Source organism: Cataglyphis hispanica, chromosome 1 (assembly GCF_021464435.1).
Source record: "Cataglyphis hispanica isolate Lineage 1 chromosome 1, ULB_Chis1_1.0, whole genome shotgun sequence".
Classification (NCBI taxonomy): Eukaryota; Metazoa; Arthropoda; class Insecta; order Hymenoptera; family Formicidae; genus Cataglyphis; species Cataglyphis hispanica.
This window is the reverse complement of record NC_065954.1, coordinates 13,874,847-13,898,313: the sequence shown is the minus strand read 5'-3', so window position 1 is coordinate 13,898,313 and position 23,467 is coordinate 13,874,847. Positions and strand designations below refer to the sequence as shown.

The following is a 23,467-nucleotide window of genomic DNA, read 5'->3' as shown; positions in this document are numbered from 1 at the left end:
TACACATATAGGTTTTTTTTAAAAAAATTTTTTTGATAAGAAGAAAATATGGCTTAACCAATATTTAAAAGTGACTTTTTATTATGGAAACGCTTGTATGATTATATCATACATATATATCTCCACGGTCGTCGAGAAATCGCCCCCACCTTTCCGCTAACTATTCTCATCTTACTAGAATAGGTAATACGTACTTGTCAAACCTTACATCACGCCATTCATATGCGGTTGACCATCGCTCGAGGCGACATGAGAGGAAGCGGTCGGTGTCGACGTAATGACGAGCAAGTACGACATGAGAAATTCGAATTGCTTTTCCAGCCTCCCTCTCGTCTCTTCTTCTTCTCTCTTTCTCTCTCTCTCTCTCTCTCTCTCTCTCTCTCGCTCGCTCTCTTATGCGTTAATGCGACATACTGGTATGCAAAGGATGCTATGAAATAGCAATCGACTATCGATGAACGTAACGCCATCGTCGTCGAGCAACGGTTAGGATGGATTTCGTGGAGAATTCGCCTCTCGCGCGACGAAACTTAAGGATCGTGGTTCAAACTGTGTCTGCAAAGTTAGGGGTAACCGTGACTCACCCCGCATCACCCCGAGATGCGACTCGCTTGCATACGGGATGCTGTTAGTTTCGTTTACCGTGTCCTCGGGCTACATCTTGCGCGGGTTCTTCTATCACGTGTATAGCAAGTTCGCGAAAAATATCGGATCATCAGCTGAGAAAGTGCCGAAATTTACATACGTATTCTCCCAGTTATTAAATCAAGCCAATCACACGTGTGCGCTAAGTCAAGCGATAGGATGTTAGCGCGAAAAGATTTGCTGCTCGACAGTCTCGTTTATGATGTGATATATATATATATAATTTTTTTACTTAATATACTATAATAGATACTGTTAAACTAAAGATTGTATACACATACAAAGAGACTTTTTTTTTATCATTTTAAATTTTATTATTTTTGATAATTTTGTAAAAAATGGCTCTAATAATAAGTTCTAATAATATATAAATATGTAATAAGTATATAAATAATATATAATAATAATAATAATATACAAATAATATAAACAATTTTAGAGAAAATAAAACACATGTCCCTTAACATGATTTCATCTAATTTAGATCATAACCGATGACTTAAATTTTACTTGTGTTTGCATCAAGCAATATGTACAGACGATCAAAAATATCCAGCGGTAAATCGGGTCAACCGAAGATATTGCGAGAGGAAAAAAAAGGCTATATTCGTAAAAAGGCGATAAATCGGCGTCGTCGCATAGCACTTTGCAACACCGACGGTGTTATAGATGTATAGATATATCCGGCCACCTCACCCCGCTCCCAACACGATGCCACCCACGTAACAAGGTACGGTGACATTCAAGCGTCGAGTGGCGCACCGGCATTGTGTATACGTGTGTGTATCGTTGATCCCTCGGTAATACGGTGATGGATTTGTAATGCGGGAGAAGCGAGAGGCGGGATGAAGCGCGAACCCTTCATGGAGAATTAGTACAGGATGAGAAAAGAATGGCATACGCATGATACCCAGTTGCGATATGTATTTGTCTAGCGAACGAAAGAGCTTTGCGATAAATGCAGTCGCGACTATATTATGCGATCCATACATCTCTCGTATTCTTCGAGATCTGCCAAATGTAGAAAAATAACGAAATCTTACGAAGGAATTTATCTCCCAACAAATCTGTTCTGATAATATATTTCTTAGTATGTTGTAATTTTGCAAATCTACAAATCTATCCGCATTAATTAATGTAATTAATTAATATATTAATATAAATTAATTAATTAATATAAATTTGATTAATGTTATTTGATAAATGTTTTTATTCATGTCGTTGGAAGTAAATTAATACTTTTTGAGTTAATTTTCGTGATTCTTTCGTAATTTGTTTAGAAAACTTAAAGATTAAACATTAAAAAATCTATCTTTACAATTATATAATTTTACGTTTTGAATAAATAAAAAAACTTGAATAAATAATAGCCATCTCATATACATATATAGATTCATATAAATTGCAACAAAAGGAAAAAAAAAATTATTGACTTGTTTTCACATAAAAAACATACGATTGAATAAAGCATTACAATTATTATTGTTAGGCTCTTCATAAAAAAAAAAAAAAATGTATAAAAAGTTTAAAGTAATAAAAAGAAATGTAACAAAGAAAAATGTGTGAAAAACAGAGACGTGTGTGAGAAATATATATCATATCGAGATATGCCAAAAATGTGCCGGAAAACTGGCGAGAAAGGCGAGCAGCGAAATTAGAAGGTACGTAATGCGCGGAAAGGAAACTGTGCGAACAACACTCGTAACTCGACCGAAGGATCGATACATGATTTCCTGGGTTCGTTCGCGGGGTAACGAACAATCGGTTTCATGACGAGAACGGGAGAAGAATTGGAGAATTTGTTACTTCTCAGACACCGCATACAAAGCGGATCCGATGGGATTGTGGTAGAACGGAGGAGGAATTGATGTTCGCGCGAGTAACCTAATGCCGAATCGAGAGAGAATAACATACAAAGCGGCGGCGAGAGAGAAGTTTATCCGAGGTAACTACCTCTCATGTATGAACGAATAAATATCTTCCTTTTAAAAAAATTTGCTAGATTAAAACTGTCATCGCTTACATAAATATCTCGAGATTACGTTTGGTACTCTAATTGAAAAATATTTAATTTATAAAAAACTGGCTTCCTATAATTATAATCACCTTTTGAGAGAGATATAATATTTCTTCGATTCTTTCCATACATATATTCTACAGCTGCAATTTGCGGGGGATAAAACCCTTGCAAATTTAAAATTTTTTAATTGTACACTTTTTTTTTTTTTGGTTACGCATAAAAAAAGCTAGCTTTGCTAATGAAAAGTTACGAAACGGACAATAGTTTATGCAATCAAATCCAAAACTAATAAACACAGGAATTTTTTTCCTCTATGACGAGAATTACTGTCCGCTTCCAATATTATTCAGAAGCCGAGAATTGGATTCTCGAGATGGACAACCGGCTAATTCGCGACTCGTCGTGATTGCATCTTAATGCAGCTTCCAGTACTGCGAAGAGATCCTTTTCCGAGATATACGTGGCGGTGATGATACTCGTGATGACGACGAAGGATGACGATGGACGCAGCGCATAAACTAAAAAGAGAGAGAGTGAGTGAGTGAGTGAGGCAGGAGAAGGGTGCGCAAGAGACGAGTTACGCGCTAAAAGCGGAACCAACACAGGAAGCTCATTAAGTTGCACCCCGCAGGCTGGATGCACACACAGAGATACAGCAGATGCCCCTTTTCACCGCCGCGCATCCTGCTTCTATTCCCCTCGGCTACCTGTCTCGCTCAATCCTCTCCGTTATCTATCCTGCCACGCATCGTGCGCGTCACGTCGTTCGTTAGACGTCATTGGCAAAAAATTATGATAATGAAGATAGTACGTCAGACTTGAATATTTTCGCATTTCTCCCACTTTTTCCCATTATTTTTCTGAACTCGTATGTACATTTTTATAAACCACTGTCTTTATTTAGCGAAGGCTTACTTAATAATATGATAGACTGAAAGAAAGATCATCTATCAGAAAAAGATCATGAGAAAAAGATTATGTATTATAAAATCGAGTTAACGATTAAAAAAAAGAGATATTAAGAGTAATATTCAAATAAAATAAAAAAATATATATATGAAATATATATAAGAAAATTATATATATTATAATAACATATTACATACACACACACACATATAATATATATATATATATATATATATATATATATATATATATATATATATATATCATATTTTATATTATTATAATAAATATGAGTTTAATATTAATTTCATTAATACATATATTTCATTTTTCGAAATTATGTATAAAATGTTAAACAGAGAATAATTAGAAATAATAAATATATAATACACATTTATAATTATATACACAAATTTGTTACATTATTATAATACACTAAAATTTTCAATATACAATTAATAAAACAAAATAAAAATTTTACAAAAGTCCCTGTAAACATTAAATAATTATAGTTAAAATTAGGACGCAAATAGTAAATGCGAATATAATTCAACGATATACTAAAGTTGTAAGTGACTTTATAACGATTGTTCAATGTTCATAGCCGATGAAAGTACCATCTCGCGCTGATACGAGCGGGAGATTCGAGCGAAAGATCCGCTTTCGCGGATCCTCTATCCCGAATAAATATCGATCCATTTTGGCCAGTAACGGGAATATCCGTTAGTTCGTCACGGGATAACTGAATCGGTTTATACGAAAGGGGATTAGCTCGCTTTTGGAAAGAGAGAGAGAGAGAAAAGGATTTATGCAAGGGATGAGAGAGGGAAGGGATGGAGAAACGGGCACGTTCTCTGTTTTCGAAGTGCGCTGCAAATCGCTATAACGATTTCATGTTTTGTCGAGAATGCGCGAGAAATGCGAGATCCGAGTAACGAGAGTTATTCTATTTGTTAACGCAGTAATGACGAATATGCGGTAGATACGATTCTATTAAGCGTTTCGCAACGCGAAAGACGAATCGGCGTTATGATCAAAAGAGTGCGAGGGAGGTGATGAGGGGGAGAAGGAGGAGGAGGAGGAAAGGGGGAGAAACGTGCAATTCGATCTACGCGAACGAATTCGAGATTGAGATTGATGAATGAAACGAGCTAGTTACGGTGGATTAAATTAAAATAAAGCCAGGCGGTAGATTAACGCATTAATTTTTGTACGATTTCCGTTCGGCAAGCCGTATCGGTAAACGCATTTCGATTACGCGCCACTCTCACGACACGTTGCGTTTTTCTCTTGTCAGACGACAGTTACACCAATTACGTTATGGCGATAATTAGAAACGTCACGCGATGCAATTTTAATTAGCGCGAGGATGTTTGCAGCGCGTTACATCCGGGCGGTAGTATCGTTCTAATGCATTCGCATAATCCAAATGAATTACGCTTCAAATATTAAATCTTCCTTCTAAACGCAAAGTGATTTCGCTAAAATCGGATTTTAGATGGATATACATACTTGTGTGTACGCGTTTGCGTTTTACAAAATATAAAATTTTTACCTGACAATTCGTAATACGATTGCTCGCGTTATTAACGACTAGGAAAAAAATTAAAAAAATATATTACGATAAAATCTCGCGGGAGATGTCATTGACGTACAATTAACAGGTATTTTCTTGTTTCGTTCATTATTCGTTAATCTGTCAGATAGACTGATAGACAACGCGATACGATGCGGTAACATCGATAACAATTTCAATTGTCAGAGCAGCGTTATCGTGATAGTACCGAAGCTACCTGATACGTTGAAATTATATATCAGCCGCACACAGTCGAAGTATTTTACATGACATATATTTACGATGTGCATTCCGCATTTGCATTAATATCGCACTCTCAGTGATATATATTCTAAATTTATTATAATACTATATCACATTAAACATTTTTTACAATTTTGCAATAATTAATAGTACACACCCAAAAATTTATAAAAAATAGATTTTTTTTTTTTATAGAAAATAGCAATACCTCAAAATAATTATATGTTCCAAATTATAAATATAATAAATACGAGAAACAGAGATGAGAATTAATAAGTGATTAGAATTATAGGTCATAGAATTTGTGGTAAGAAAACATCATATGTTGTAATATGAATATATAATGATACACTACACTTGGCGATTGTTCGAGAAAGCACGCGAATCGTACGGTTACCGTGTAGCTAGCCAACGTATTTCAAAGATAAATAGTTGATACGTCGAAAGATTTATGGCAAGCGGTGGCTTCCCTGCTCAGGAAATGGACTTCGCCAACACCTCTTTGCAAATTCCTTTAATATTTCTAGACTCTTTTACATCCTGAATTTAAGCGCGTGACATCACCGAAAGATTTATACATTTCATAAACATAAACATACGTCAGACTTTACGTAACATATATTTTCATACATAGTATCTTTCACTTACGCTCGATATATCTTATTGTCGATACGCATTTAATTGCAATATCAATTATTTTAGAATAAACTGTGAATATATAATTTCATTTTAATGACATAAAAAGTAACGCAATTACTCAGATTGATCGATTTGTATTTAATGTTAATTCGCAACAATTTTGGTTTTACTTTAGTATCCGTTGCATCTATCGGATACGCAATCGACATTAATAAGGGGATTTGTATCAAACGGTCGCATTTAACATTAAATACGCATCGTGAATGAGGGTCTATCCAACGTGCGTTTCGACACGCTTTGTACTACACCATATAAACGAAGATCAAAGGATTATTTACACACGTTCCGCTAACATCTCAACCGATGGAATGTTGCGAACTATTCAGCTTGCGCGAACGACGATAAGCGTTTTCATTTACCTGAAGTACAAATCTATCAATAGCGTATGGCGTCGATGTGCACAACATTATGCGATGTATATTTTGTATATCTGAAACATATCCTCGGCTTTTTTGGCGCACGAAAACGATATGCGATAAGTATTTAAAAAAAACGTCAAAGCGAACGAAAAAAAAAAAAAATATCTATATGTATCGAACGATCATAAAAAAATTATGATTAATTTTAAAGTAGAATAATTATATTAGAAAATTAATATTCTAAAAATATTCAAATAAAATCAATTCAAATAAAAGAGAAATATTCTATTAGAAAAAAAAAAATCAATTTAACAGAATGATTAAGAAATTTAGAAATTTCATAATTAATAAAATTAAACTTTATTTACGCAATAAAATTAAATTTCACACACGCATGAAAATATATTTATCTCGCATGACAGTTGTATATGTGGTTAATCCCTTTATCCAACGAAGTAAAATAAGTTCTATATTTTCGATGTGCGGGCGTGCATGAAACCGGAAAGATCGGCCGGAAGGAAGAGTTACGGTAGGAAGAAAAGCAACCACGATAATTACTGCCGTTAGTTTTCGGCACTACGGATGCCTCCTCTCGCCGTGTTCAATGGCTCATCGGTATCGGGTGAGGTAACCAATAACATAGATCTATCGGTGAACGGTATCATCAGTCAGCCCGTCCGCCGGCATGTTTATTATGGGGCGCGCGCGCGCGTTTTCGCGTCGACGGTACAAATGCCTCCACCATCGAGAGAACAGAAAGCCACTCTCCATCCTCGACTTGTCCATTTACTCCTGTCCTTCACTTTCGTCACTTCCCTCACACGCTCGTGTACAGTTTTGCGCGGCTATTTGCCGTTCGCGAAATTTACGATGATCCGGCAGTGAAAGGTCAATGTTTAGCGCGACAGTTGAAAGTACATACTTTACGAGGAAAAACACTCTCTTATAAGCACGTGGTTAATTTTGAAATGGCTATACACATGCATGTTGCTGAATTGTCGAAAAGAAGACAAAAGTAGAATTAAGCGCATATGATTATATCGAATAAAAAAAATAAATAAATAATATATAATAAATAATAAATAAGATATAATAAATTTTGTTTGAAATTATCATGAAATATAATGTATATATAATTTGCCAAGAATTATATAATAAACATTATTTTATATACATATTTACATATATGTACATTTATTCTTTGTTAATGTGGCTTTAAAATCGAAAGATTATATAAAATTTGAACTTTCTCTTTATATGCTTAAGATATTAATTTATTTATAAATTATATATTTTATATAATGAATATATTATACTTTATCCATTTTATCCATTTTATGTGTAGCTAAAGCGTTCTAAAAGCGGGACAAGAATATTGCAAAGACGATGAATGGAAGATGAAGGAAGGTAGTTTAATTCTGCAAGCTTTTGAAAATCGGTGATTGTATGTGTGCATATAAAATTCCATTTCTTTTACATGCGTGTGTGCAGGAATGTGACAAGCCTCCAATGCATTGTTATCATTTTTTGTGATCTTCATCTCGGGGCAAATTTTCAAGCATATTTCCGATAAAATGCAATAACGCGTGTCTATCTACATATATGTAAACGTATTTCAACAATTTATCCGCCGAAAATTGATGCAAAAATCCTCATGCGATAGTGAAACATGAATGGAACTTGAAAAAATATGAAAATTTAAAAATATGCTTATTTAAATATTTAATACATCCCAGTTTTTTAATAATATATTCACACACTTTAGGTGTCGCGCTTGAAAAATGAAACAGCAAAATTGAGAATCGTTAATAACCGTTTTATATTTTTAATATTGTCCGTCTATTAAATTCGTCTATTAAATACGTCTATTAAATTTTGAATAACCTACAATCATTCGTGGCAAGTATCAGGCATTCTGCTAATTAAATTTCACATTATTAATAGATAATTAATGCTTAATTAACGCGTGTTAATAATATAATATATCGTCATAATCGCATTTGTAAAATATTTAGCATGTGAGCATAATAATTAATAGTAAGCTTAAATTCAAAAAAGAATAATTCGAATTTATTACCGCGGAGAATAACACAGTTTTAAGTAAAGATTTTCGCGTGTCCATTTTGCGTAACCTTGGAATTAAATCACAGAGAAGCATACTGAGAATCCCTTGCTAAATTCAAACTGAAATTTTCTTTACAGCATTACAAACAACTCTTGATTGTATTTTCGCAACGTTGCGTCTCGACAATCGCGTTGAGAATAATTTTATTCTCAATTATCTTCTCAAGCGGCGAGTTTACGAAAATAGAATCACAATTTACGAATCAAATTTCTTGCTTGAAATTGCGGAATCTATTACTATATTATATACACATTTTATGTATACAATATAACAATATCAATATAATGAAGCAATTTTATTATGTTACATAATAACATATAATCAGTTGTTTTATATTTTATAATTATTTGTACATGTTGTACATGTAAGTATATCCATCATACTAATTAATTTATATTATTATTAATTTTACATTATATATATATATATATATATATATATATATATATATATATATATATATGTATATAAGTATACTTTTAAGCAAATGCATTATTACAACCTCGAAAAAATGAAGCGTACACGCATCTTTCCATGATTTTACTTGTTTTCGTCTTGTATAAAAAACACATTATATCGACTGCATACTTATTAGATTTATCCAGGAGTTTTGAGACGCATCTCCTGACGCGCGATCCTCTATGTCCCCTTTGTCGTGTCCCTCGGGGAAACAGAATTTCTCCCAGTTTTCCGTCTACCGTGTCTCGAAAGAGTGAGTCGCTTTTTTTTTCCTACTTTCGAAGTTAAACAAACGGTCCATATGAAGTATCGATATACCTAGCCAAACACTTCCGACGAAGTTCTATCGAAGGTATAAGCAATTTGTTTTGTCGAGCGCAACTCGCCGATACCGATATATATGAGCCGAGTTTTCAACAAAATGCTGTTGCGGCTTGGACATACTTCTTCCAACAATAAAGTGACCAGACGTACAACACGCGCTTGCTGCATTGTAGCGTATTTTCATTCAAATCTACTATAGCGCAGGAATGTGTACTGTTACAGATATGCGGCAATTTAACATGTTGCGGTTAGAGTGTAAAAAAATTTTGTAAAAAAATCTGAGTTTCTGAAAGAAATTTCAAATAATCTGTCTTAAGTCCTTCCACATATTTCAATCAATCTCTAATTATCAGAGTCGTTTTTCTGAAAGTTCAAAAAAATGTGTCTGAAAAATATCTGATAATTCAGATAGCATTCTGCTTAAAGTTTTGGTCAATTTTTTACAGTTTATGTATAGAATATAACTAATAAATAACGAAACAATCGGTATATGTATATTTATAAGAAAGCATTTATAAAAGATATAAAAAAATTATCTTTGCCACTAATCTTTGAATTGTATATTCATTTTAATCTTTCATCGTATAACATTCAATATTTAATGTTTCATATGTTGAGAAATAATGTAAGTTACATAGACGTGTCTCTGTGAGTGATACAAACTGCGATCATTGTGAGCACGAGGAGATCCATAAACCTGTTTGCGCACAGGCAATTCAGGAAAATCGTGTTTCGATCACATGGCGGAAAATAAGATATCTGTTTCGCATACAAAGGAAACGACACTTTCTATGCATAGAAAAATGCACAGAATCTTATTTCCATTTTCCGACACGCACTCTATCCGTGTCGCAAAGCTTCACGAGAAATTCAACCGGAGAACGATCGTGCCGCACAAGTCGCGAGTACCACCGCGATTATCTTAATCGATAATACGGATATCAACTATATATCTTTTTAATCATTTAAGTTAGTTTAAATTTCAGATAATTGACAATCATTTAATTTTCAAATTTTTCGGCTACTATAGTATTATGGTTCCTCTTTGGACGAATAAAATTAAAGACGCGGCCGGAAAGGACACGCTGTTTAATAATTCATGATCGCGCGCTCGCGTGCGGAACACACTGTGGCAAAGTATTTTCGACGAAGGTACTACATATTGTACATACCTCGCCAGTCAGTATTACAACTCTCTCCCACTCTGTACTCTTTCCACACGGAAAGACGTGCGGAAAGACTACCTTCCCATCCTCGCTTACAATCCCGCGGCAGTGCCCAAATTTTGAACATTAGTTTGCGAACCATTTAACACACACAACTATTCCACAGTTTCCATTCCTCCCCCCCCCCCCCCCCTCTCTCTCTCTTTCTAACTACCTGTAACAGGCAATAGTTGGAATCACGCAGCCACTACATACATCGTATACCTCTTTGTCCCCTTATCACTTCCCCCTCCCCCGAACGTATAGATTTAACCACAACAGTACACGATATAGTCATTGTGCATTAAGCTTGGGCGACGTGTGTGGCGGATCTTTCAAAGGTTACGACACTTCACGGAGAGCTAAAATTCCACTTAGGAATTTTGGCTTTCTTGTAATTTACGCGAGATTTGTTCAAGTCCAAGCAGGATATATTCAGGGGCTTTCGATTATTCTTAGATAATTTTTGAATTTGTTTTTTCTATCTTTTGTAGAAATAGATACAGAATTCATAGAGAAAACTTTTGTTTTTTAGTTTAAATAAAGCTGATAATATATTAATTATTACAAATAATTAATTATATTATATGGAGGTAGGGTAAAAATTTTGATTGCCCGTCCAAATTCGTGTGTAACTATTAATATAATTTAAAAATATAAATCGCATATATATAACATATTTTTTGTTTTTAAAATTTCTTTAAAAAAAAATTTCGTAAAATACCGCGTAACAACTTTACATCAAGCGTTTTCTTTACATTTATTTTTCCCTTTTTTCACAAATCCTTTTTAGAGTTACGTATAATAACTATGTAGTGGTTTTACGCAATATTCTGCAAATCTGATTTTCTTAAAGGATGATTACTTTAGAATCCAACGATAACAGAATTTACGTTCGGAAATTTCCGATAAGAAAACAAATTTAAGTAAATTTCAGATTAATGAAGAAAATTTTGAACTATAAATCAAACCTTCTCACTCTGTCTCGAAGAGTCTAATTAAAAATTTTTTTTATGTCAAAAAAGATATAATAAAAATAATATCTAAATTAGCGTAAAATAACCGTAATCATCCACTAATCTGTCTTTAACGAATCCTACATTATGGACAGCTTGTAATGAAACTAAAATTTATATTTCGTGATATTAAAAAAAATTTAGTATCGATCAAATTTCTCGATAATATAGGATCGGCGAATTCAATTATGCGTGTAACGCCAACTAACAAAAGAAAAGTCTTTACTCAGACACGGCAAGATAATCATGTGAATGATCTTCTCTCGCGAATCGCCGAGTTTCATCACGGATTGTGATGGCAATTCTCGCGTTTTGCTTAACAGTGAGGAGGATAATCGCGCGCAATTTCCAGATTCGCCGTGCTTCATTGCCAAACTTGAAAGCGCGCGCGCTTAATTTGATCTCATATATGATATTCCTGAGACTCGATCTTCTCGTTCAAGAAGCCGCGGACGTTGGACGAGACTGCCGAAATTCCCGAGAGATACCGACGAATTAATCTCAAGACTCAAAGTTTTGCAGAGTTCCGCCGCGCTGCTCGATTTTCGTTTCTCCTCGATCGCGGTTTCGTCTTCTGCACGTCTTAATGTAAGATTTCTTATTAAATAAATAATAGTAAAAAAAATATCTACATTTATATACTATGGATTGATTGTAAAGGATTCATCGAGCGCGTGTTTCTCAATTAAATTATGTTTTAAATTAAGTCATCAATTTCAATTTTTTGAAAAGAAAATTGAAAAAATTCTTTCTATATAAAAAGATATATTAAAATCACACATTATTCTAATTAATAAAAATTATTAATTTTAAATTATAATATGTATATATATATATTATAATTAAAAAAAAATATCTAATATTTAATTGTCTAATATCTTATTATTATTACAATAAAAATCAGCTTTTACTGACTGCTTATATTTTGAATTGCAATGTTACGGCAACAGCAAAATATTCTAACGTAAAATTTTTATTATATTAAATTATTTTTATGATTTTTGTGAATATTCATGTATCAACATATACAAAACAGTCAATGGGATTCATGACCCTCACACACAGATACACACACAAGTAGATACATCTCTTTTAAATGAAGATGAATTTCTTGATAATTAATCAAATGATCAATTACTCGATCACGAAGGTAAAAAATAAAGATATTATTATTGTTTGAATTGTTGTAAGCGCCACACTCAAAATCTTTAATAAAGTTTCAAACACATACACGCATAGAGTTATATAATTAGTAAATTCTTATATAATAATAAAAATAATTATTTTTATTTAAATGTTATTTTTATTTAAATGTTAAATGTTATTATCCAATGTGCAAATAAATTTTTCTGAAATATATTTCGTGCATCAGATAAATATATTGCGTGATTTCAAAAATGGCGCCCGCTTTCACAGGTGTCTACTTTTTCGCGCGCGTGTGCGTGTATGTATGTGTCAAGGAAATTTATACAAATATATGTAGATAGATTTTTAAAACGATGTTACTTGAAAACTTTACCGAGCACAGTCATTAAAAATTAAAATCAGATTCTTTAACGAAACACTCGAGGAATGTGTAACTTCGTCAGATTAAACTTCGAATGTCGCACCGATAGTTTAGCGGCGTAAAATAAAGACGCGAAAAATCCTACATTAGGATTGTTGAAAAAGATAGTATATCACTCACCGCACGACGAAGTTTCAATAGCGCAGCGGGTTAGCGGCCAGCGATGTAATGATCTTGCATAACATAACTGTTACTTCTGACGCTAAATGATAGTCCGATACGCCGAACAGAGAATGGAATACGTTGCCGCGCGTTCCGTACCAACGGATAGACGGTGCGCGACTGTGCGCTCGCCACTCTCGCGGTCCCCCTTTTATGGGTCGTCGCTCGCGCGTCCACTCAAACATCGACACTCACTACTTGACGGCTAACGTCCCTCGGATGCGACAATGAATCTCTCGCATCGCTCGTAGCGTTATTCTCAAAACTGATATATGATGAGGAGAGATAGTTTAATTAGTCTCTCAAGCTCCAAGATGCATTAGCGATTTTCTCAAATAAATTTGATATCATCAAATATATTGGTTCGACGTTGAAAAATGGCGCCTCCTTTCTACTTTTTTGTGTCAAGGAAGTTTATGTAAATTACAAAATATATCTATAGATAAGATACAGACTTAAAATGATGTTACTGAAACTTTACTGAGTACGACGATTAAAAATTAAGATCAGCTTCTTTAACGGAACATTCGGAATATGTAATTTTGTCGGACTAAACTTTGAATTTCGTTGGGATAACTGGCGCAAAATGCGAGGACGCAAAAATCTTATCTTAGATCGTTAAAAAAGTTTATGACTCACCGCACGACAAAACTCAACAGTGTAGTGGATTGACAAGTAATGATGCGACGATTTTTAAAGATACAACTCTTCTTTTTGATGCTGAATAAACTCTTCTTTTTGAAGCTGAATGTAATAAGATACGATTGCCGCACGTTTCGTATCAACGAACAGATGCGACTGTGCGTGTCACTTTTGCCAACTTCCTTCCACGATGGTTAGCGCGTCCGCTCCAACGTCGATGTTCATCACTTGACGGCTAACGTCACTCCATTAATGAATCTCGCATTGTTCGCGAATAAACCGCGCTTATAAACGATTATAAACTAATTATTAGCGATAATAAACTGAAGAAAGATAAAAAAGACACTTCATATTTTTGAACGTAATATATATATATATATGTGTGTGTGTGTGTGTGTGTGTGTGTGTGTGTGTGTAAATATATATGCACTTCTCATATCAGTACCGATATGCGTTTGAATTCAAGAAGGAAAATTTTCGCGCCAGTATAAGCGCATGCGTTTAATAGAATCTTATTTTTATAAATAAAATGCAAAAAAGACATTTGCAATATATTATATAAATATTATACTATAAATATGAATATGTTCTTAATAAACCGTATATTTAGAATTAATACGTAAAGTTATATAAAAGATATATCGTACACAAATAAAATAAGATTTATATTTTTATATTAGAATTGATATAAATATACAAGTATTATTACAAATTATTGATACAATTTTTTTAAGGTAATTTTCTTTTTGTAGGCTCTTCGTGCACTCTAACAGGAAGAGTGGAGCGTGGGCCACACTTCCATACATTACCATCTTTATCGAGTATACTCGCGCTTGCTGTAATTTGATATTGACCACCGCTACCTGTACCACCAGCAGTATTTCCACCAGCTGCACACGGAAATACAATCGCAGGTCCAGGTATTCCTAAAGAAAGTAAAAACTCGCAAGCAAAGAAATCACGATGAGGTATTACCGTTTGTTGCAATTCATTCATATTAGAATCCTGCAAACAAAAAAAAACACATTTTATTTAATATTATTATTTAATTAAAATTATACAGTTTTGCGTGAACCTTGTTAATTGAATCTTTTTATCTTTCTCATCTCTAATTTCTTTTCTTATCTCTAATTTATTTTCAAATATTGTCAAACATTTGATATAGTTTATGTACCTTATTATCATTTGATATGCAGATAATATTCCGTTTAATTTTTAATAAATAATAGTCATATATAAAAGAGAATGATTAGAAATTCAATCAAAAATAAGTAAAATAGTATCAAAACTTTAATCACACTTTTTTATGAGCAATAATTTAAGAGAAATATGAAGAGATCTTATTAATATTTTAAATACATATATTTAAATAAAGAGAATAGATTCAAATAAAGAGAAGAAATGCAAGAATAGATAAAAAAGAACATCCACTGATACTATCTTCCAAATATGATTCAAAGAAAAAAAAAAATGCAAAGCGAAGTATAAAAGAAAGACATTTGCCAAAATTTTACATAATATGAAGAAAAGACAATTACATAAAATAAAAATGTCGATGCAATTTAAAACACATATATAATATAGAAAAGATAAAAAAAATGAGAGCTCATAAGCTCTTGATCTTAATTGTTTCATTTGTATAATTATAAAAGATATGATATTAAATGTTTTATTTACCTTTTGGTCAGAATTTATTTTCGAAGGAGGTGTCGTCGAGATGGAAATGCACACGGCAGCAACAGAACGGAAAAGAGCTGCTCGTCGACCATGTCGTAATACACCTTCGACTTTAAGTGCTAGTTGACTGCCTTGAGGCACAGACACGGGTTCACCGAGAACACGTGGTTGTGGCGACACCGATAGCTTAATACTAGTTGTCTGCAGCGTTTGGAAAAAATATCTAGGTATCGGCAATCTCATTGTACCACCAGCAAGCAACATAACTTGCGATATCAAACAACTGACTCTCAAATGACTGATGGCACCAGTCTTACTATCAGTGCTGACCCATGGTGGTGCTAAAGAACGCAACTCGGCACAACAACGGGCCAATTGCCGCATTTCCACAAAATCGCCGAAATAAAAATTTATAGAATCGTTCTGCTGTTGATACATTGAGATACTTGGACTGCCACAAACTCGTTCTACGCTATTTGCAATTAATCGGCACATTTCTTGTAATCTACATGAGATAAATTAAGATAAATATCCAAAAGTGCGTATAGTTAAAAAAATGATAAAAAAAAATGACAGTTAATCAATTGATATCTCTTTAATGAAAGGATACGCTCGAATATTCGCCAACGATCCTGGATCAGCATCAAAAGCTGACTGATATAATTTCTGATAATTGTCTGCACAATTTCTCAAATCTTGCGCTGATTTTCTTAACTGAAAAAAAAAGAAAAGCTTAATTTGATTTATACTATATCATAGTATGTACTTTATAAATATATGTCATCTAATCAAATTTAAATCATTTCATAATTATAATTGTAGAAATCATGCCTGATGTGTAACGCGACCATATCTTTGGAGATCATCTTTCGTAGCAATGACAACGGTGACAGCTATAGCGGGTGGTGGTGCAGTGCATAAAGATCTAAAAGTAAGTAATTTTGGTTTTTTCTGTGATATATTTTTTTAAATTACATATATTATGTTGTTCCTTACATGCATGAATGCAATAGCTGGACTATGGCTTGTAAGAATTCACAACGTAATTTTGAATATTCACTTGGAAACTGCAAACTGCGCAGTGGAGTGCTAGCAGCTTTAAGAGACGCGCAAGCGCTCGCATAACGCGCTATCGCTCCATTCAATTTTTCCACAATCTGGGCTTTAGTCAAATTTTCTTCGCCTTCCTTTTTATCCCTACACGTATTATATATTATTATACATTATTATATTAAAAAAAGAATATGGATACATAAAATAACATATTGGTATATTCTGCAAATAAAATATAATACCTACATAAGGCAGCATTCCGCTTTTGTAACTAGTTCTAAACCAGACAGCCAGAAATGTAGTTGCTCCGATGCTACAGTTTCTTTTAAACTTTTAAATATTTCAGTAGCAATTGTATGATGACCATATCTTGCGGCACTACGCGCAATACGATATTTCGCCCAACCATCTACGTTTTTTACAACATTGTCTATTGCCTCCAAGCACTCTGAATTCCATTCATACCCTCCAGCCACCATTTGAAATAATAATGTACAAAGCATTACCTTTGGAAATTGAATTAAAATAGAATTTTTTACAATCATTTATCAAAAAACTAAACTTTTTTAGATGAAAGAGATAATTTTCTTCATATATTATGTAAAAGAATATATATTACCTTTGTATGTACATGCATAGTTTGTTTAAGCTTTACCAAAATGTCTGCTAAAAGCGGCAGCAGTGTATTTTCTCCTAAACTACCAATCGCACCTAACGCTTCGCACAGAGCGACTGTTTGCTTCTCGTTCTGACCATTTTCCGCACTGGCATTGATAAGAGTGGAACCAATAGCGTCAACAAATATAGCGCAATGACTAGGCTGCGACTGACATAGTTTTACCGTCGAACGTAAGCACACCTTTAACTGATATAAATGTTTGTCGTCCAAGGCCAATAATACAATCAGAGATTCGAGACAAGAAATGACGTCTTGTATACCATAAGCAGGCAGTCCTTCTTCATAACTATGAAATAATCTATATTAATTACATATCTATGTAGATAAAAGAGAAACATATGTATATATACCAGTAACAGGCTACTCTGGAAAGTATAGTAATTGCTTTTACTGCAACAAATGGATCAGGAGAATAGCATGCATTTAGACACAATTGCAATAAAGGACTATTTTCCTCCATATTTGCATCACACGTCACAGAATTTTGACTAAGTACCTGTGCATTAAAGAATTTCAATAAATATGTATTCATATATATGAAAATATATATAAAAATACATTGTAAATTTTTGCAACTGAACGTAATTTTTATTAATTTAACTGACCTCAATTACATCTAAAGTGCGTATAAGAAGATCCGTATGTCCTGCACCATCTTGCAAAAGTGTCGTGGTACTTTCTGTGAATTATTAGATATTAATTATATAATTTATACAAATATCAAGTATATATGGATGCAAATATATTACAGGTATTTGTACCAATTAAGTTACTAAGAGCACCCTGTGGCCAGAGATGCGCTCCTCGTCTCGCTAAACTATGCAGAAGATGTAAGGCGTGACGTTTTACGGACAATCTCGGGTCATCTTGCAAATAGCGTAATAATAACACAACCTGTTGTGGCACATCTATTAATGTTGCAGAAGCCAGTGTACTTAATGCACTCAGAGTGACTCTAACAAATTCAGCTGCTGGATAACTTGCAAGGAGCTCCATACATAATTCATTTACCTGCAATATAATTATACAAATATTTATATTGAAATTTGCATATAAAATATATAAAACAAATGCATGTAAACAGCATTATATACCATTGATGCTGTGAAAATATCATGATGCATGTATTGTAGAATTGGTATAAGCTGCAATTTCATCGAGGCAGGTGTAGCTTGACCTCTGATCATATCAGAAATCTTACTGCACATTGATACAGCGAATAACTTGGACTGCGCTGCAAACATTTGGGCAGCATATATTGCAGCTTCTACTTCAACTGAATCATGAGAATCCAAGGATCTTCTTATACTGTGGTGTACCTTGGGATAATAATTGATAATTTTATCACTTTTATAAGTCTAAATTTACTTGCATTTATATTTTTTTATTGAATGGTTAAATTAATTATTACTTGTTGTCTTTCAGGAATAATACCAGCTACACTGCCTAATGTACGCAAAGTAAGAGCCCTAGCAACTGGATCATTTGAATGTATAACACTATAAATACGCCTTACAAATTCATCCACATTTAAGATTTTATCAAGATGTTTTTCACTCTGCTGACACACTCTTAGGACCCATACTCGTAAAAAATTACTGCCAGTACGAAATACTTCAGCCAATTTTAACAGAGACGAATTTATCAATATCGGAAATGGATACTTTTCAAATAATCTAGGAAAACGTACTATAGCTTCACATTGCTCTCCAGTTTTGGTAGAACGTAAACCTACAACCAATAAATATCCAATAAAATTTGATATTTGTATTATAATTATCAATTACATATATCAATCAATTACATATATACATATCCATATATACTATAATATTTAATTAGTTATTAATATTGTTATTATTTGCCAAAAAATTAATATTAATATTATTCTTTAAACATTCATCTAAAGACCAGAAAATTGAATATAAACAAACCTTTATCAAGTTCTATAAGTGCTGTATTCGCATCTTGTTCGGGTTCTCCGAGACCAGTATCATTAAAGGCATTCATTCTCATTCCAATCATTTTTTCACAGTACAAATTACATTTAAAATATTGAAAAAACTATGCTATAAATTATCATTCATGGCATCATAACCTCTATCTTGAAATGATTCTTTGATGATTCTCACATAAAATCTGCAAAGGTAGATTTAAGAAAATACCAATGTATATAGAAAAATTATCAGATATGTAATTAATTAATTATTTATTTTATATATTTGCTATCTTTATTTCAGTTCTTTAATTTAGCCCGCCATCACAGCGATCGCAATCTACTGTGGTTACGAATTTTCAAAATGAATCTAGATTGTGTCTCGTGTATGTGAATCATCGATTGATACCGGCACGACATCTTTTATCTCGCTCGACAATTATAGTGGCTCCAAAGTTCAAGACGGCAAGGTCGATCGTGTAATTGGCCGCGTTCAGCAAAGAAAACCGACAATTGAATATGATTGGCTCTTACTTTTAGAACCAACAAATCAACGTCGAATGTTGACAAGACGATAACTGAGCGTTTTCCCTGTTAACTGCTGAACGCGGCCATTGACAATCAAAGTTTGGCAAGTGCGATCTAAGGATTGGCGCTCTCGCGAAAGCGAAAAAAATGGCAATTTAAGGTTTTCGTGCGCGATATTCGCGATAAGAAAAAAACAAAGAAAAACTTGTGCAACTGAAGGATTACGAAGAGCAACTCTACGAAAGACGATTGGTATATCTAGGCGCTACGATGGTGGATTACAGCAAATGGAAGAACATCGAAGTAAGGATGCGTCGCTCATTCTCTGGGTCCAGCGTTCTGGAATATTCTAGACTAGGGATTGAATCTCGCCGGCTGTATACATTTTGTGCTGGCAGCTATTTTATTATATTACTGCTGAAATGTCAATTATTACGTGATTCAAAAATTCAGAATTATATATTTATCATAAAAATATAAAATATTTTAAAATATTTGCTATAGAAATTTTAATGTGCTATCAAATAGTATAAATTACTTAGTTTCTTGATTAATACCTAATTTTTTTTATAATTTACATAACTGTGTATTAAACAATAACATTGAATATATATTTAAATTTTACACATGTCAATGTAATTTTTATTGATTAATATTATTGTTCTTATCAGATTTCAGATGATGAAGATGATACACATCCAAATATTGATACTCCATCCTTATTTAGATGGCGTCATCAGGCACGGATCGAGAGAATGGAAGAACAAAAGAGAGAACAGGAGGAACACATGAGAAAAAAAGCAGAGTATGAAATGATATTTGTTGTATGAATGAAGTATTTTTTCTATAAAAATAAGTTAATTCATATTTTATTTGTTATTTTAGAACATTACAGAAATTAAAGGATACAAAAGAAAAATTAGCTAAATTAGAAAGCGAACAGAAAGATTCAGCTGATTTAACTGGATTAAAAAAGGTTCTCCAAGAGCTTGAAGAAGAAGAGAAGAAAATTAAAGAAAAGGAAGAAGAAATGAAAAAGAAAGAGAGATTAACACCTTGGAATGTAGATACCATTGGCCAAGACGGTTTTACAAAAACTGTGATAAATAAAAAGCCTCCTAGGAAGGACGACGACGGTTTATCTGACGAAGAAAAGGAAAAACGAATGAAACAATTTGTTAAAGAAAATGAGAAAAAGTTGAAAGAATTTGGCATGCTAAGGAAATATGATGACAGTAAGAAATTCTTGCAGGACCATCCACATTTAGTTTGCGAGAATACAGCAAATTATTTAGTCATCTGGTGCATTAATTTAGAAATGGAAGAAGTAAGTAGTCTTGCAATAGATGGAATTCTTTTTAACTTTTAATAATTACGATTAATTTTGTATTGCAATATTCATCATGTATTTTCAGAAACATGATTTGATGGAGCATGTTGCTCATCAATGTATATGTATGCAATACATATTGGAATTATCTAAGCAATTGGATGTTGACCCACGGGCATGTGTTGGATCCTTTTTCAGTCGTATTCAAATTGCCGAAGTAGAGTACAAAAATTCCTTCGACGATGAACTGAGAGCATTTAAAGATAGAATACGCAAGAGAGCAGCAGAAAAAGTGGCTGATGCAATTAGAGAGGCCGAGGAGGAGGAGAAGAAGGCTCGTCTGGGTCCTGGTGGACTTGATCCAGTCGAAGTGTTTGAAAGTCTTCCAGAGGTAAATAAAAATTTGTCTTATAACATAAAAGCCAATATATTAGGAAGTTCTTCTTTTTTCATTCCATTGCTTTCAGTCTTTGCAAAAGTGTTTTGAGACGCAAGATATCCCTCTGTTACAACAAACAATAGCCGCGATGTCGGAGGAAGAAGCAACATATCACATGAAGCGTTGCGTTGATAGCGGTCTATGGGTCCCCGATGCAAAAACCAAGGAAAAGGAGGAACAAAACGCTACAAAAGAAACGCCAGATCCAGAATAATGACATTTCGATTGATCGCGCCTATGTACCATTATCGATACTCAGTGAAAATCAGTATCTCAGTTATACAGGAGTATTCTTTACGCATAATATGAAATATAGTACATTAACAATAAAGTTGATGTCTTTGCGAAATCTAGCAATGTGATTATTATCTCCATAAACTTCTTTCATAATTGCAATTACATATTGTTTCATGTTGAGATGCTATTAAATTGAATTAATTTATAAGACTGAGTTATCGTTTCATAAATAGAAAACTTGACATACGAAATACGTAAGAATTATTAATTAGCACAAATGCTTGTGACAAAGTGCTGTATACTTCTCTTTGTATACATTTGATTTGTGTTAATATAAAAATTACTTTCCTATATATATATATATATATATATATATATATATATATATATATATGTGTGTGTGCGTGTGTGTGCGTGTGTGTATATATACATTGTTAATTGCACTAATAGATGATTATTTCAATTTTGCACACCTCACTATATTAACATTGTATATTAATCCAAAATAATATTGTTATGTAAATAAAAATAATTATGTGCTTAAATTGTCTCTAACTCTCTCAACTTTGGTCTCTAATTTTGTATATACCTTTTTAAATATTTTGTATTCTGAGAAGAGACTAATTTAAAAAAAAAAAATAGGAATATGGAATAATCTAATTATATATCGAATAAAAAATATCACAGTTTACATAAAGTATGTTTCTTTTTTGCTGGATTTATATATATATATATATTCTGATTTATTTATTTTCTTTTTTTTGTTTATTCAGCAATCTATTATACGTTTTAATTTTAAAGGTATATTTATTTAATATTGTCTCTTGCAACTCTGTGAACGTTGCTCTTAGCTGCTTTGAAATTTCCCGGCATCAAGCTCGAATCTCTGGAGCAGCGAGAATCGAGCACTCGATCGAGCCACGGCAGCATACATATACCGGAAGCTCGACCGACTCGTTCTTTTCCGGTGCGGCGTGTCACAGGCGTATAGGTAATATTTTTCGTCTTTCATTATCACTGCACAATACGTTAGTTTCATCGACTGCGAGACGTCGTGTTGGCTTTCCATTGAAATGGGCGCGGTTTCTCGCTCAGTTGACGTTGTTTTTTCGACATCGCGACACGTACAATCGGTCCAAAATTGAAAAGAGATGGCTTCTCGATTTCGGATTTCTGACATCGTCCTGCTCCGATATTTAATGGAAAGCCTGCGCTCCGTTTCTTATAACGTCTTCGCTTGCGCACTTCGCATGGCGACGTCGCCGTTAACATTATAGAGTCATCCATTCGTTCAGACGTCGCCGACGACTTGCTGTGATTCATCCTATCTACCTACCACCTACCTACCTACATACGTAACGAGAGGAATCCGAGGTAGAATTAAGAGCGCGAGAGTTCCTGAGCCCTCGAAAAAAATTCATTCTTACACAGGGTATGTATTTAATATTATGTGAGATACGCGTTTCCAATTTTTTTTCCTTTCCTTTCATGATACTTGCGATTCGAATATTTAGATATTTAGATTATTTCGTCATTGATTTCGGCTCGCGAAAATTATGCGATTTTCCCCTTTTTAGAATCGTGACCTCGTTTCCGTTTACAAAAGCATCGTATTTTTTGTCTATCGCGTAATATAC

The 23,467-nt window shown here is 33.4% G+C and overlaps 3 protein-coding genes across 4 annotated transcripts in view; 1 reads left to right on the top strand and 2 right to left on the bottom strand.

The window, feature by feature from the left end:
- Window positions 1-23,467, bottom strand: part of LOC126853962 (lachesin-like) — a 60,633-nt gene that overhangs the window by 20,363 nt on the left and 16,803 nt on the right. The window contains exon 1 of one of the 2 annotated variants that reach the window (XM_050600246.1): window positions 13,268-13,416. The exons of the other annotated variant lie outside the window; for it this stretch is intronic. The gene's annotated coding sequence lies outside the window, so the exon portion shown is untranslated. Of the gene's footprint in view, window positions 1-13,267; window positions 13,417-23,467 lie in introns of those variants that run through there. 2 annotated transcript variants of the gene reach the window in all.
- Window positions 14,609-19,736, bottom strand: LOC126853779 (integrator complex subunit 7). The gene is made up of 13 exons (XM_050599845.1): window positions 19,295-19,736; window positions 18,772-19,091; window positions 18,455-18,679; window positions 18,122-18,371; window positions 17,966-18,039; window positions 17,711-17,856; window positions 17,301-17,646; window positions 16,928-17,187; window positions 16,625-16,825; window positions 16,460-16,553; window positions 16,239-16,342; window positions 15,629-16,133; window positions 14,609-14,956 (listed from the first exon to the last, which is right to left on the bottom strand). Exons 1-13 carry the CDS (start codon window positions 19,383-19,385, stop codon window positions 14,681-14,683), a joined length of 2,892 nt encoding a protein of 963 aa, XP_050455802.1. The 5' UTR covers window positions 19,386-19,736; the 3' UTR covers window positions 14,609-14,680.
- LOC126854028 (hsp90 co-chaperone Cdc37) lies at window positions 19,910-21,942 on the top strand. The gene is made up of 5 exons (XM_050600364.1): window positions 19,910-20,127; window positions 20,496-20,629; window positions 20,710-21,151; window positions 21,240-21,545; window positions 21,622-21,942. The coding sequence occupies exons 1-5, from the start codon at window positions 20,095-20,097 to the stop codon at window positions 21,805-21,807; spliced, it is 1,101 nt and encodes a 366-aa protein (XP_050456321.1). The 5' UTR covers window positions 19,910-20,094; the 3' UTR covers window positions 21,808-21,942.

What these genes read in the sequence shown, in the direction of transcription:
- LOC126853779 (XM_050599845.1), bottom strand. Translation starts at nt 19,385, where the DNA reads ATGATTGGAATGAGAATGAATGCCTTTAATGATACTGGTCTCGGAGAA. An exon ending in ACTTATAGAACTTGATAAAG is followed by an intron (nt 19,092 to 19,294) that starts GTTTGTTTATAT and finishes TATTGGTTGTAG; the next exon opens with GTTTACGTTCTACCAAAACT. An exon ending in AAATAAATTCTGACCAAAAG is followed by an intron (nt 14,957 to 15,628) that starts GTAAATAAAACA and finishes TTTTGTTTGCAG; the next exon opens with GATTCTAATATGAATGAATT.
- LOC126854028 (XM_050600364.1), top strand. Translation starts at nt 20,095, where the DNA reads ATGGTGGATTACAGCAAATGGAAGAACATCGAA. An exon ending in CACATGAGAAAAAAAGCAGA is followed by an intron (nt 20,630 to 20,709) that starts GTATGAAATGAT and finishes TTGTTATTTTAG; the next exon opens with AACATTACAGAAATTAAAGG. An exon ending in TTAATTTAGAAATGGAAGAA is followed by an intron (nt 21,152 to 21,239) that starts GTAAGTAGTCTT and finishes ATGTATTTTCAG; the next exon opens with AAACATGATTTGATGGAGCA.